Here is a 15,523-nt window from a genome sequence, read left to right as displayed (position 1 = left end):
TATTTCCATGTATTTTCTTTAATCCTTTATCTCTTCATACACATGTGTGAATGCACACACTCACACATGTGCACACAAACCCCTCGGCTTTCGCCTTCCTGGAGCCGGAAGTCACATCTCCATTCCTTGAAATATGTTCTTGGCTCCAGGGGGTGCACACACGGAGACACAGCCCTGCCCGGGGAGTTTACGGTTCAGTGGGGAGAGGGATGAGAATAATGATTAGTGTAAATAGCGGGAAGCAGGGTGGCCTGGGTGTGTGCTTGGCTGCTGTCCCAGGCAAGCCCGTCGCTGAATTCCAGGGGCGGGTGGGCGGTTCCTAGGGCTCCAGTGGGCGGAGAGGTTTGGACTTGCTGAGTCAGGACGTTCAACTGGGTGTCAAGAAACAGGTAGATATTCAGGGCTGGAGCTTGAGCTGGGCCTGGAGAGGTTTGGGGTGTTCCTTGTGGAGGTGGGAGGTGCCAGGTTGAGAAATGCATAAAGGAGTAGGATGAGCCCTGCTGGGGGGGCCTTGGGTCCCAGAGGAAGGCCAAGGCGGAGGCTCTTGGTGCAGGAGGCCCAGAGAGAGGCCAGAGAGGTGGGGACTCAGAGCCCAGTGGGAGAGGATTTCAGGGGAGAACCCCAGTCCTGGGCTTCACCTCAGCTTGCTGGTGACCACTGGCCATGCCTGCCCCTGGGGGCCGCTGTTCCGGGGAAACGGCGGTCCAGGTTTCATGCTACTGGGCAGCGTGGCTGGGTAATGTCCATTCCTGGGAGGCAGGCAGCTTTCATCTTTCTGCCTCAGAGCAGCTGGTGCCTGGGAGGTTACTGAGGGGCTGGGGGGCGGGAGCGCGGGGGTGCAGGGGAGAGATGGGGGTGTGGCCGTGCAGCAGAGCAGTCTTGGGTTATGCTGACTCCTCACTCCTTGCACGGATGCCTTTCAGATGCCGCCACCCCAATGTCCTACCTCTGCTGGGCTTCTGCACCGGACAACAGTTCTACAGCTTGATCTACCCCTACATGGCCAACGGCTCTTTACAGGACAGACTCCAGGGCCAGGTAAGGGGCTGGTTGTGCTCAGAGGACAGTTAGAGATGTGAGGATTGGTTGGCGCAGCAGACCTCTCCTGTCTCGCCCACTGCCTCGCTTAGCAGTGTTTCTCGACCAATCTGCCCTTTCTGTTCTCGGAAAGAAAAAAAAAAAAAAGAAAATCGAGGTTAAGGGCTCATGGGACGCCAGAGGGATGGGGATCAGAGAGACCCTTCCAGGAGGGTTAAGATCTGGCTAAACATGTTTGGGTAAAAAGCTATAAAAATTAATTGACGAGGGATTTCCTTTGAGTCTAGAGCAAGACACAGGCATCTCTCAGCAGTAATTTTGTCCAGCATTGTTCTGGGGGCGCTCGGCGGTGCACGGGGACAAGCAAAGCATGGGCGATACGGAATATGGAAAGTGAAGGCTGATTTTTATTTTGAAACGCTAGTCTCATAGATACCTGTCTGCGTGTGTATTTATATAACATTCTGGAAACATAAGAAACAGCACTTCAGGCTGCCTCTGGGGAGGCGAGCTGGGTGGCTTGGGCACAGGATGGGGGACTTTCACTACCTTTACCCTTTAGTAGCTTTTGAATGCTGTTTATACCGTGGGAATGTAGTAACTGCTCATGATTAAGTAATACCTATTAAAATTACATCTTTAAAAATAAACAAGGGGTTCTCCCTGATGGCGCAAGAGGTTAAGTCTCAGCTCTATCAAGCTGTCACCAGACACTGCAGCATGAGTTTGATCTCGGCCAGGCAGCTACCCACATGGCGCAGCAGACCTCTCCTGGCTCCCTGCTGCTCCCCTCAGCAGTGGATTTCAGTGGATCTGCCTGTTCTGCTCCCCACTCTGTCTCTGGTGAATCCTCTCACCACCCCCTCCCACACCTCTGGCCTACAACCCAGTTCTTATATGCATAAATAAATAAAAATAAATCTTAAAAAAATAAAAATAAACCTCATTTGCATGAAATCTTCTGAGAGAAAAGTTGTCCCAGGATAGAACTGCTGCTGCCCTTGTAGGGGCCAGCGCCTTGTGGGTGACCTTGAGCCTGGCGATGCTCAGCAAGGCTTTGTGCTTGTGCCTGGGCCCGCAGCCCTGGAGGTTTCCCTTCTTGGGTTTGGGTCTCTGCCTTCTTAGGGCAAAGTGATGGCCAGAGGAACACAGCTGACAAATATCAGGACTAAGATTTATTGGGGTTCATGCGGCTCCAGGTTCATAGTTTTGGAGAAGAAAGCCATTAAGCAAGGCAGTTCTTACAGTTCTTAGAGGATATGGAGCTTGGAAAATAAGTGGTGACTTAGCCTGGGGGTTCCATCAGAACAGCAGCAGCAGCACCCCATGATCCCCATCAGCTCTGGAGTAGCACCCCCTGCACACACATAAAATCTGTGTAAGGTCAGAGGATGTGCCCACACAGGGTCCCCAGCTCCTTTCCCGCTAGCCTCCCTCCTCGTGAGAAATTCCAGAGCTGCAGTTGTCAAGATACAAGCAGTGCTGTTCACTGAGCACCTACTATGTGGCCCACAGTGCTGGGCTCACTCCGTCCTCTCCTGAACCTCTCAGCCACCCTGAAGCCATCAGTGTCTCCATTTATACCAGGCTCAGAGACCCTAAATGCTTTCCCAGAGTCACACAGCTTGCGAGCGTCCGAGCTGGGATTTCCACTAACCTGTCTGATGTCAAAACCGCTGCCTGGCCTGCGGATTGAGTGGCTGAGCCTGGTGGGGAGGACTCGAGGGGCTGGAGGAGAGCCTGGAGCCCAGGGCCCTCGCCCTCTGGGCTTTACAAAGGCCCTGGGGTGACTGTTTCTCCTTCTTTCCCCCTCCCAGGGTGACGCAGACCTCCTGCCCTGGCCCCAGCGGGTGCACATCTGCTCGGGCCTACTTCAGGCTGTGGCACACCTGCACGGGCTGGACATCATCCACGGCAATGTCAAGAGGTGAGCGGTGGCCTGCCAAGGGCCCAGACCCCCCAGCTCTCCCTCTGACCCCTTCTCGCCATCCTCCCCAGCTCTCCTCCTGGGACGCTTCTTTCTCCGCTGGCCCCCAGGCGCCGTGTCTCTGATGGCGGTGGCATCCATCTGCCGGGTCTTCCCAACACCAGCTCTGCGCCCCTGAAGCAAGTTGCTCCCCTCCACAGCTTTAGGCTGTGCCCCCCAAGCCCTTTGGGCTTTTAACTCCTTGCTCAGGGTCTTCTCTGAGATCCCTACTTGCGTGTCTGGTGATGAAAGGGACTCATCCCAGAGGCTTCCCACACCAGGCCCCCAAGGCACCAGTCCCAGGCCCCCAAGAGCAGGCCGACCCCGTCTGGCAGCAGGGGGAGACAGTCCAGAGGAGCCCAGAAACCCTGGCAGCTTGACTGTGAAGCCGTAGAACTCAAACTTCCCCCCAACTCTCTCCCAGCCTGCCCAGTGGGAGCCCTGTCCTCTGTTCTCTCCCCAATCCTTGCTGGACTGAACAAAGAACTGAGAGAGCCAGGAAGGAATGAGCGTGAGACGTCGCCCTGGCCCTGGCCCTGCGCGCTGCCTCGTCCTGGCCTCTGTTTTTCTGTTGCTTCCTTTTAGCCCGGCAGTAGCGCACTTGCCTGGTGACCCACACTCGGCCTCTTGCCCCTTCCTTCCCAGACAGGAGTAAGCCTCTGCCCGCCAGCAGCGTCCGGGCCGGGCCGCGGGGCCGCGTCACTTCCTCAGCCTCTCCTGCTAGTAGGCCCAGGACGTGGCGTGCGCTTTCTGTACTGTGTTGGGTTTGTTGGCTATTGAGTGTTTTATTGACGTCGTGACATTTTGTTTTGGCTTTTCTCTTTCGAGGACCTTCCGAGAGGTCCCGCCCTCGCTTAGGGGGCCCAGGAGCCAGGCGGCAGGTCACACAGGAGGCTGGCGTTTGGACTGTTGCTGGCCAGAGCTGGGGTGGGGACAGCCCCTAAAGGGATGGGACTGACACCGCCTCTGCGGCGGACTGATGGGTCCACCGGGAGCTGGGGTGCGGCACCATGTTGGCCACACACCCGCCACTTCCTGGGAGCAGCGCTAATCTTAGCTGTGTCCCCGTTGCTGCAGCGATGGACTCCAGGGTCCCGTCAGGGCTGACTCAGGAGCCCCAGGCCCAGGGTCTTCCATGACCCCCACTGCAGGGGGTCACAATACTCATGGCTGAATTGTTTTCACGGCTGCATCTCCAAGGCCGCCTCTTCTTACGTGGCTCAGAGTGAAAGGGGTCTCTTTCCCTCCCCACAGCTCCAATGTTTTGCTGGACCAGAACTTCATCCCCAAGCTGGCTCATCCCGTGACTCACCTGTGTCCTGTCAACAAGGGGTCAAAATGCACAACGATGAAGACCCGCCTCTTCCAGGCCTCAGTTGCGTATCTGCCGGAAGATTTCCTCAGGGTGGGGCAGCTGACCAAGCGCGTGGACGTCTTCAGCTGCGGGATAGTAAGAGCTCCTTCTCTGCTTGGGGTGGGGAGGGACTGCACCCATTTGCCTCTTCCCTTCCCCGCACAAACACAGGGCACAGCGAGGCTTTCAGGGGTGTCCCCCCAAAGGACAGGAGAGGCCAGCAAGGGCCAGCAAACTGAATGGTGTTTGCATTCATAAAAATTGTATATAAAAAAAGATGAAGATGTGACAGAGACTGTGCATGGCCCACAAGCCTGCAATGTTTCCTGTCTAGTCTGTTGCAGAAAAGCTTGTCAGCTCTTATCCAAGTCTCTGGATTCCAGGGCCTGCAGGGACATCTCCCAACTTCCCCTTCCCATCGAATTGTCAGTCCAGGTGTTGGCTTGTCCTTGTCCGTTCCTCCATCCGCTTTGTCCATCTGTTCACCTGTTGCCTGACCATCCATCCGCCCACCACCCACCTCCCCCCTCGCCACCACCCCTGTGTGCCTACTGTGTGCTGGGGACGGGGAATGTAAGTGCGATGAACAGTCTCGTCTCCAGGAGCTCGTGGGCTCCAGGTACATCTCTTCGGTTCTCTGTAGGTCTGACATGCTCAAAGCTTTCCAAATAGATTTGAGAAATGCTGGGTTAAGAAAGGCAAGTCAATTTCTTTATCCCATGATTAGCCAGAACCTTTCACCTTTAATTTGGTAATTGGGTGTTCAGGGGCAAATGGTATGTCCGCCCTGGAACCTGGCTTTCTTGGAATATGATCCGTGCCAGTGGAACCCAGTCTGGGGAGTGCTGGCTGAGAAATGCCACCCTCTCTGGTTGACCGCTGCCCAGAGGTTGACCAGCTGCTTTGGAGCTGTGGCCTCTCTCTTCCTCTGCGCCTGGAATGAGACACTTCTTCTCTCTAACCACCGCCTCCTGTCTGTCCACCTGTCCTCAAGCCCTCTTCCAGGCCACCTGCTGTCCTCAGCCCACCCTCCTCCTGCCCCCAGGCCACACCCTCCTGTCACCAAGTCAAGGCCATTGATTGTTTCTGTGGCTGTTGTCCGCCCCTCCTGCCCCATTTCTGTTTACTTTGGACATTTTAGCTCAGCCCTTGATGTAGCCCTAGTTGTCATCCTCGTTCATTCAGTGACCCTCGCTCCCTCACAGGGCCCTGGCTTCCTCCACACCTTCCCCCGCCACTGCCTGAGGATGTTGACTTTGGTGCATTTCTCAGGGTTTTTTGTGATCACTGAAGGAAATGTTGGTTAAGAAAGGCAAGCGGATTTCTGTCAAAGGCCAGCTCAGCTGTGGATAGCAGAGCCTGCCGCGTGGCCGGGCAGAGGAAATGCAGAGGAAATGCTGGCTCACCCTGTTCTTCCTCCTCCCTGCCAGGCGCAGGTCGCCTGGATCCTGTCCACCTGCTGCAGGGGCTCCCCTGCTGCCTCTTGCTGGCCACCGCCAACCTGTTATTCACTCAGGGCTCTGGGTGTGTGGGAACCTTCTTCCCCAGGGTTGGAGGATTCCCTGGTGGTCATGTGACCCTGTCTGACTTGTTTCCAGAGGGTTGTGGGAGACAGAGTTCAACCCAGTGCCCCCACATTCAGACTTTACCTGGCCAGAGGTTACCTGTGCTGGAGAGTCAGAACTTGAACCCAGCCCTGTCCGCTGGTAGGGCCCGCGGCCACCAAGCTGTTCGCTCTGCCCAGAATCACTGCTCAAAGCAGGTTTCCTGGTGAATTGTACGGTGGCTTCTGCTGGCCCTGGGCTACGGAGCTTTCGTGGCTGATGAGTTAGTGAGCAAATGACCACAAAGGCCTGTGGGGGTGAGCCTGCTGGGGATGTCACCAGGGCTTTCTGTGCAGAAAAAGTGGTCGCACACGAGGCCCCTTCTTCCTGAGATTGACAGCAGTGCCAGCTTACCATTTCTGATGGGTTTTTAAACAAAACTTTTTGAAAACATGGTAGGTCTGTGTTCATGTGTATAAATGTGTGTACAGGTATGTGAATACGTATGTGTGTGTGTGTGTGTGTAACTGATGGCAACTCACACATTTGATTTCTGTCCTCCCTGCCTTGCTGCCGATTAACTGGAACCTTTACCCATCTGCTGGGGGTATTCCCACAGCCCAGTTACCGAGAAGCTTCTCTTGGCCAGAATCTCCTGCCTGAGTGTGTGAGCCCTGCTAACTGCGCATTCTCTCCAGGTGCTGGCCGAGGTCCTCACGGGCATCCCTGCCATGGATAACAGCCGAAGCCCAGTCTACCTGGTAAGGGACCCAGTGACTTCTGGCTGGGTGGTGCACTGGGCCTCTGAGCGCCAGAGGCCAGAGAACAGGGACTTCACGGTTCCCATTTTATGGATGTGAAAGTGGCCTCAGTCCTGGGTTTACTTGCAGCTGTGCAAAGTGGCTTCAACCTCCACCAGTCAACAGTTACTTTCTCATGATAATGGAATTTAGAATGTTTAGAGGAAGCCCATTCTCTCCACACCTCGGGCAATCAAGTACTTTGTCCTCCGCTTGCTAAAAGTCAACTTCAGCCCCTTTAAACTGGTTTCTACAATAACATATAATTCCATTTTGTAGGTTCCAAGAACTATTATATATATTTGAAATGACGATATACATATAGGGTGTAGAGTTAATGTATATGGTTCGCCGAGTGCAGTTTTCACTTCTTACAGATGTTATCGCTTTAAATCATCTCCAAATCCCCATGAGGCCTGTAGGGTCATGTGCCCATCGATGGAGGAGGAAGCCTCTGAGGCTTGCCTGTGGCCTCAGCGTTCCTAGGGTGAAGCTGGAGTTTGGCCAGGTTCTCTGGACTCCACCCCACTCAGCCCCTGGCCCAGAGTAAGAGCTAAATAAATGTCAGTCATCAACGTTGTTGTTATTATTACTTAACTTTTCTTGCCAGGCACTGGTTCTTGGTGCTGGGGATACAGTTGCAAGCAAGATAAAGTTTTGACCCTCATGGCGGTTTCTTTCTGGATCTAGAACAGATGATAGTCCAAGTAAATGAAAACGTGTATCATTCAGGTTAGGGTAGAGTGAAGACGGGGGAAGGCTTAGTGCAGGGAAGGCGCCTTGGAAAAGTGATGTGTGCGCAGGGCCCTGAGCTATATGTGGTAAAACTTGGAGGTCAGAGGGAACAGCAAGTGCAAAAGCCCTGAGGCGCAACAGCCAGAAGCCAGAGAGGCTGAGGACATGACCAAGAAGGAGAGACCACGTTGTCTCAGGATCCGGATGGCTGAAGTTAACAAGTGGGAAATACTGCAGAACGTCGGGAACTCCAGTGTTAAATGCAAACACAAAATGTTTAATTTTCGTCCTAATTTTATTTATGTAGTTCTGTGTAGAAGAACTGGGGTGCAGGCCAGAAGTGCCGGGGGTGAAAGGATTCACCAGAGACAGAGTGGGGAGCAGAACGAGCAGATCTACTGAAATCACTACTGAGGGGAGCGGCGGGGAGACAGGAGAGGTCTGCCGCACCATGTGGGTCAGCTCCCTGGCCAGGATTGAACTTAGGCTGCAGCAGAGATAGCTCTGAGACTTAACCCCTAGGCCAGCAAGGAGGCCCCCTTGCTTAATTTTAAATGCAACGCAGCCTTGTAGAACCTTTGGTAAATCCAGCAATCTATAAAAAGGAAAACAGAAACCACGCTTGGAGATCCCCCTGTTAATATTTGGTGACCTGCCCTCTGGTCTTTCTCCTTGTGTTTATTTTCCTACATGTTGATTTTCTGAGGCGTTTCGGGGCTCAGGTGTTGCCCTGGAGTGGTGGGGCTCGCGTGGAGCCGCCTCCCGCCACCACACGGTGCTTCCACTCTCCTCCTGCAGAAGGATTTACTCCTGGGTGAAATCCCCGGCGGCGGCACCTCGCTCTGCTCCAGGAAGACGGGCGTGGAGAGGGCTGTGGCCAAGGAGATCTGCCGCAGGTACCTGGAGACGAGGGCAGGCCACCTGCAGGAGGACTGCGCGGAGGCCCTGGCCACGGCCGCCTGCCTCTGCCTGCGGAGACGCAACACCAGCCTGGCCGAGGTGAGCCGGCTCAGCTTCCCCGCGGGCAGCCGGGCCAGTTGGCCCTCACCTGAGCCAACTCCCCCGCCCCCGCCTTCCCCCCGCTGGGTGACAGCTGGGGTGACCAGATTCCTGAGGTGTGAGTTATAAACCAGGGCTGCGCCTGGTTGCAAGTAGCAGAATCATTGGCGCGTTAGCAAGGGAACGAGATGGATGGGGCGTCTCAGGGGCTGTGGGCGAGTGGGTGCTGCTGCCTCGGGTGGGGGCAGGACCAGACCCTCGCGTGTTAACAGCCTTGCCCTCTGTGTCTCTGCTTCTTTCTTCCTCCTCTCTCTGGGCCGGCTGGCTGGTTCCCCCATTCTCTTGTTGAGGGCTAGGCAGACACCAAGAAAGCAGCCACCACAGGGGACAAAGCTTTTTCCTAGGGATGAGAGGGTTTCCATGGTAACAGGTATAAATTTGGGGGCCACTGTTAGGTCTTTGTAAGCACAAAATGGATGTCTGAGAGGGCTCTTAGAGCTCATCTGGCTGAGTGACTTTCAAGTGGTGTCCTGCAGAGAGGGCTCTTGAGAATACCTCAGGCTTCCTGCTGGCAGCAAGAGGGGCTGGGGGAGCTGTGTGCCCCACCCGTGTCGCCAGCCAGACACCCCCTTTCACTTCTCATACAGTCACACTGGGGTCTCCGTGTTTCCTTAGAGGAAAGGGTTGGTTAGCTGAGCAACATCCTCAGACACTCCTGCTGCCGTCCAGCTCCCCCAGGGAGGAGGAGGAGGAGGAGGAGAGGCCACAGAGTGTCTGTCAGGGCCCCCCGGACTCCCACCTCTGGCCCACGTCTGCCATCTTGCACTGTGATGGGGCAGGAACCCCGAGACATTGCTGCCAGCCTGGTCTGCTCCCCCCTCCCCGCCCCCGAGTTGCCACGGCCTCTGGTGGTTCACTCAGCGGAGTTTGCTGGGCCGGGGGCATCTGTCCGTGGACGAGGAAGTGATGTGTGAGCGGACGGAGGGCAGCCCAAGTGGAAGGAACAGCTCATGCGAAAGGCCCCAGTTGAGAAGCGGCCTGGCATGGTCGAGGCCCCGAGGAAGGTCAGAGCGGCCAGAACTCGGTGTCCGTGGGCTGGAGCGGCTGGTGACGAGGCTGGCGAGGAAGGAGCGGCCCAAGAGCAGGCTTTGCGGGCACAGGGAGGATTTGGGGAAGTCAGTAGGGGTTTTAAGCAGGGGCTGGACGTAATCAGATTTATGTTCTAAAACGATCTCTCCCTCAACCACTTAGTGTTCATTCACCCCTGCAACCGTTCTCATTTGTCCTGGTGCCTGCTGCAGTGAGGAGACCCCAAAATGCAGTGGTTTAATGAGATGGAAGTTTAGTTTATTCTCTTTAACCCAGCAGTGTGGGAATGGGGGCCTCCATTTCTCCTATTTAGGTGGGTTTTGTGTGTGTGTGTGTTTTAGGGGGGGGTGTATCTGGCTCTGCTAGTACAAAGGAAAACAGTCTTTCCTCAATAAGCTGTAGGTGATAAAACCCCAGCCCAGGACTGTGACTGGCCTGTGACTGGCCACCTGGCCACCGAGCTCCTGTCTGGCCCTGGTGGGTGGGGCAGATTTAGCTCTTTTCCAAGAAAGGCCGCTGGTCTTCCAGACCCAGAAACAGGCATTTGCTGCCTCGTGTCCCTCTCCTGAGGCCGGGGGCCCGGCTGGGAGAGAGTAGCTTTCAGCAGAGTTCCTGGTGAGTGCTCATGCGCCCTCTGTCCCCCAGGTGTGTGGCTGGGTGGCCACCGTGGAGGAGCAGCTCGGAGGTCAGGCCGCCTCACTCCCATGTAGTGAACTCTCTGAGGGCACCGGCTCTTCCTCCAACACCCCAGAAGAAACGGACGACGTGGACCTTTCCAGCCTCGGTGCCTCCTCATGTGGGGCTGCCCCCCTTCCTCCCCGCACAGAGGAGAGAGAAACAGAGGCGGGAGAAGGGAGGTTTCAGGCTGGTGGGGGAGTGGAGGCCGACTCCTCCTCCGAGGCCTGTGCCAGCGCGAAGCCTTCCCAGGACGGTAAGCGTGCGGTGGTCATTCATGTGTCTTTAACCCAGCTGGTCCTCGGTTCCTTCATCTTCCTCGTTCCCCCGTTCCCTTGGTGGTTCAGCCAGTCACCTGCCACCAGACTGCCCAAGGAGACACCTGGGTCCTCCTGGACACCGCCCTCCCCACCGCAGGGTCCAGTCCCTCACCCAGGCTGTCCTTGACTCCTGAGTACCTCTGGCTGCCTCTGCTTCTCTGCCTCCTCGTCCCCTTCCCCTCGTCTCAGCTCCTGTCCTCTCCTGCTGGACGGCCGCATGGCCTCCCTGTGTCCTCACTGACCCCTGCTGCCCCTCTCCAGTCCTTGCAGGCAGCCACAAGAGAAAGTTTTTTTAAAAATATTTATTCATACATACAAGACTGGGGCACAGGCCAGAGGTGCAGGAGGTGAGAGGATCCACCAGAGACAGAGCAGGGAGCAGAACAGGCAGATTGACGAAATACACTGCTGAGGGGAGCAGCGGGTGAGACAGGAGAGGTCTGCTGCGCCATGTGGGCTGCTCCCTGGCTGGCCAGGAATAGAATTTGTGCTGCAGAGGCTGCGGATTGCTTCATAGTGCTTAACCCCTTGCGCCACCAGGGAGGCCAGACTGTAGGGGTGGGAATGACACGGAGCAGGATCTTTATGACCCGAGCAGACGGGGTAAAGGAGGGGAGAGTCCTGGAGCCCTCGGTGGCTTTTCAGGCTTTTATTGGGATTTACCAGGCACACGGCAGGCAGGGGTGCTGGGGTGCTGGGAGGCCAGCAAGTCTTCACTCTTTCTGGGCTCTCTGGCCTTCTCTTGCGTTCTCTCTGCTTCTCTGCTCTCTCCATTCATTCTTGTCTATGCTTCTCTTGGCGTCCCCGTGACGCCGCCCTTATAAGCCCAGTCCTAGCCCAGGTGAATCCCATCTACAGATGCCCACACCCCACTCCAGGTGCCGCCATCAAGCATGCATTCAGGACCGCAAGGATCCATCCTCTGTCCTGAGGGCGGGAGGGCAGAAAAGCCTGATACTTTTTACCTTACCCTACACTGAGAAAGTTGTTTTTTAAAAACAACACATCACCCCTCCTTTGAAGCCCTGGGTGGACCCCGCATCTAGTGCAGGGACCAGTGAGGCCGGAGTGCTCTGCCCTGGCCGCCTCCTGTCCTCACTTCCCGGCATAAGCCCTGTGCCCGCCCACTCTTCTCAAGATCCCTGCGCGGCCTCCCAGGTCCAAATACAGGACTTTCTTCTGGAATAAAAATCCAGAAGGCCAGTTGAAGGCAGCGTCCTCTTCTCTGGCTCTCACCAAGCCTGTCCCCTCCTCCTCCCACGGGGGGTGCCTGGAGGCCCCCTCCTCTGAAAGTGGGCAGTGGCAGGCCCCTCGCCGCGGCGGAAGCCAGGAAATGCTCACAACTCTCAGGACCTGATTCAGAAGCTGACCCAGAAATTTCTAAGAATCATAGTAATCGTTCCATTTTCAAATGCCTTTTGTTCAGTTGCTTTATTTTTTAAACTTTCTGTTAACATCAACTCCAGAGACTTCATGGAAAATCGAGATCAATGAGGCCAAAAGGAAACTGATGGAGAATATCCTGCTCTACAAGGAGGAGAAGCTGGACAGCATCGAGCTTTTCGGCCCCTGATGACCGTGCGCAGCTGAGACCCCTTGTCCTCAGTTGCAAAGCCCGCCATCCAGGGACAGGAAGATCTGAGTCTGAATCCAGGATCTCCCAGGAAACACAAACTCGAGAGAAACGATTTTTGCGTCATGTCACCTCCTCCACATTACCAATGTGAAACTGGGGAGCGGGACCTCAGCTTTTGGAGCCACCAATCTATGTGTCTCCTCTGATTCGTCGGTCAGAGCTGGGTACCAGGAGACTGCAGCGGTAAACCCTGGGATGTGGGTCCAGGATGCGGGACGCCTGTGACCTTGACCACCCCAGTGGACACTATTACCTACTCACCCCCTTGGCAGCTGGCAGAGCCAGCTGGACGCCGACAGCGCTTTCCCAATTGAAGACCTTTCCAGCAACACCCGGAGACTTTTGTGACCTGAAAGATTTTCAGTGTGTGTCTCGATGCAGTTCTTGACTCACCTGCCCAGGTCTCGGGTATTGCCCAATGCCAGGCACCTGACAAAGGGCGCGGTGGGTTTTCTGCTTTCTCTTAATAAATAGTTCTCTTAATTAAATATTTATTTAATGCCCTCATAGCACCTTTATCCCTTGCCCCACTAACGCTAATATTTTTAATAGAGCTTTTATTTTGAGAATGTGTATTATTTATGGCTAGAGGAAGAGTCAGGAGAACTAGCTTCATGTCTGATTCTGCTGCTAATTAAGTCAGTCATTTAATTTCTGGAGTCTGTTTCCTTGTAAGTAAGTACACCTGTTCACTTGCCTGCTCTGGGCCCCTAGGAGGAGCCGGAGACTCGTCTACAGGAGCACTTTGAAAATGCACTTGTCCTGTTTTATCAAAGAATTAAAAAGGCATTAAATGTGTGTTTCTGCCATGAACCTAACATTTCTGCGCGGGTCTATTTCTGAAAAGTGGCAAATCTTTTTGTGAAACATGTTACTTTAAATGCACTGTGTTCTACTTTAGATAATCTGATTATGGTGATTTTTTCCTACTTCTTGTAAAATAAAAATAAATTGGTCAACAGATATGTTGTAGTTAGTTTTGTGTCTAGGTGGGTTTGTTTGAAGAAGGTACTCTACATCCCAGGGGCGGGGGTCTTGGGGTGACTTGGTCATTACACCCAGCCTCTCGGTATTGGCTATTGACAGTGCTGTGATCTTGGGCCAGGTGAGGGAGTTACTCTGAACCTGTTTCTTCATCTGCACTATGGGAAGAGTAAAAGAAAGCATCCAGAAGCACCCCCCATACCCCCCAGCTCTGCACTGATTGTAACAGTCTGGGGGCTTCAGCTCAGGTGGACAGAGATCTGTAGTGACACCCATCTTAAGCTCTGGTGGTAGTGTGCAAACTGAGGGGTATCCTGGGACACCCAAACTCCATGCTCTAAATGGGTACTGCTATCCGCTGCATAAAGACAAAGCATTCTCTTATGTGAAAGGACTTTAACAGGATTAGCGTGCATAGGGAGAGAAGAAAGGATAATAGTTTCCCAAGAAAACACCCAAGTTACCCATCCCCTCATAGGTAAATGCCCAAACAGATATGGCCACAAACAGCTGCTGAGGTCCCAAGGCCTGCCACAGGTCTGAGGCACCTTCTGGAGGGGAACCACAAGAAAGGGGCAGCAGGAGCCAGACAAGTCTGGAAAGGAGCAAAATTAAAGTACAAATCAAGGTAGCAGCGGTCATCAGCCTCCCTGCAGGCCTCCCACTCACGTCTCTTCCAAGTGTCTACATGTCTTGACTCCACGTTTCTCCTTCCACGTCCAGACCCCGGTGCAAGTCCGAAACTGAGAATCAAGTAATGCGCCTTCTTCACAAGACTTGGCTCCTTATGCCTGCTCCAAGTCTCCTTTGCAGTCTTCTCTCCAAGACTGCCGCTCAGCTCCACCCTTCGTTAGGCGGGCCAGCGAACATGGAACCTCCCTTTTTATGGAGGTTACACTCTAACAGTGGCTACGAGGGTTCAACTAGAGCGTGTCCTGTGCCCCAGACAGGACCTGGCCTGGTAAGTACCTTATGAGCATGAGTAGGGTGTTTTCAGGGCTATCTGAGGGAGAGGGCTGGTCCCCACAGGGCACTGGTTATGCAGACTTAGTTGCATTTCCGGACTAGGGTTTCATATAGTTGAGAGGATGTAATGAAAGCTATTGACCTTCTCCCCCAGCAAGCAGTAAATATAAATACACATACAATTCCATATGTGAATTCTAGGGGTTCACGAGCACTGCAGTATCTTTCCATGAATCCCCACAGAGAAGCTCTATCTTTTTTAAGTTAATAGAGGCACATGACCAAAAAAAAAAAAAAAAAAAAAGAAAGAAAATCCAAGCAGTATGAAGATGACAGGGTGGAAAGGAAGCTCGTTCCTCCCTGGAATCAGTGTTTCGTTTCTTTTCTCCAGAGGGGGATCCTTCCGGAGACTCTTTTCTTGTTGCTCCACATCATCAGTCATTAGGGTAATGTACATCCGAACCATAATGAGATAGTTCATACCTGCTCGGATGGAGAGAATAGATAAGACAACAGCAGGTGCAGGCAGGGGTGTGGAGACCTGGTCATGGGATTGTAAGACAGTTTGGCAGGTCTTCAAAAGGTTAAGCACAGGACTTCCATATGGCCCTGAAATTCCACTCCTAGGTCTTTATCCAAGAGAAATGTCCACATTAAAAATTTGCACACCAGTGTTCACCATTTTGCTAATAACACCGAGTTAGAAGTAACCCAAGCACCTGACAACAACCGAATGGGTGGGCAAAAGGTAGCCCCCCAGCACGGAATATTATTCAGCCAGAGAAAAGGATGAGGGACTTGCTATGTGTTGCAACATATGTGAATCTTGAAAAGATTATGCTAAAGATTATTCATCCAGTCACACTGGATGACTCCATTTTATAAAATGTCCAGAATTGGCAAACGTACAGAAACAATCTAGATTAAGGGCCACCCAGGGTGTGTGTGTGCGTGAGTGTGGTTTGTGGAGGGCAGGACTGGTAATGGGCACAAGATTTCTTTCTGGGTGGAGTCGTTCTAATGCCAGTGTGATGCTGGTGGTTGCACAACTCTGTAAATACACAAGCCAGCTCCAGCGGGTCTTGCCGCTGCTGAGGGGGGTTCTACCCGCACCACAGCAGCGGCTCCCAGGAGGTTGTGTCAGTTTAGGGGTCCATCAGTGCTGTGGGGGAGAGTCTCTCCCTGCCAGGCCTGCCAATTCACCCTGCTTTCCTGTCACCGCCATCTAATGTGTGAAGATTGTTTTATTTGTCCTTTTTTTTTTTAAAGATTTATTTATTTATGCATACAAGAGCTGGGGTACACGTCAGAGGTGTGGGAGGTGAGAGGATTCACCAGAGACAGAGTGGGGAACAGAACAGGCAGACTGACTGAAACACACTGCTGAGGGGAGCAGCAGGCGAGTCAGGAGAGGTCT

At 53.9% G+C, this 15,523-nt stretch overlaps 1 protein-coding gene across 1 annotated transcript in view; it reads left to right on the top strand.

Annotated features, from left to right (window-relative positions):
• Nucleotides 1-12,093, top strand: part of IRAK2 (interleukin 1 receptor associated kinase 2) — a gene marked incomplete at both ends in the record, with an annotated part of 44,870 nt that extends 32,777 nt beyond the window's left edge. Inside the window, 7 exons of the mRNA XM_084247836.1 lie at nt 924-1,038; nt 2,856-2,965; nt 4,259-4,454; nt 6,601-6,663; nt 8,236-8,436; nt 10,171-10,456; nt 11,987-12,093. Coding sequence (XP_084103962.1) covers nt 924-1,038; nt 2,856-2,965; nt 4,259-4,454; nt 6,601-6,663; nt 8,236-8,436; nt 10,171-10,456; nt 11,987-12,093 — 1,078 coding nt within the window. The remainder of the gene's footprint in view (nt 1-923; nt 1,039-2,855; nt 2,966-4,258; nt 4,455-6,600; nt 6,664-8,235; nt 8,437-10,170; nt 10,457-11,986) is intronic.
• Between the last annotated feature and the right edge of the window lie 3,430 nt (nt 12,094-15,523).

Source organism: Talpa europaea (genome assembly GCF_964194135.1).
Source record: "Talpa europaea genome assembly, chromosome: 11".
NCBI lineage: Eukaryota > Metazoa > Chordata > Mammalia > Eulipotyphla > Talpidae > Talpa > Talpa europaea.
Note: the sequence above shows the minus strand (reverse complement) of the source record. Positions and strands in the feature narration are given on the sequence as shown.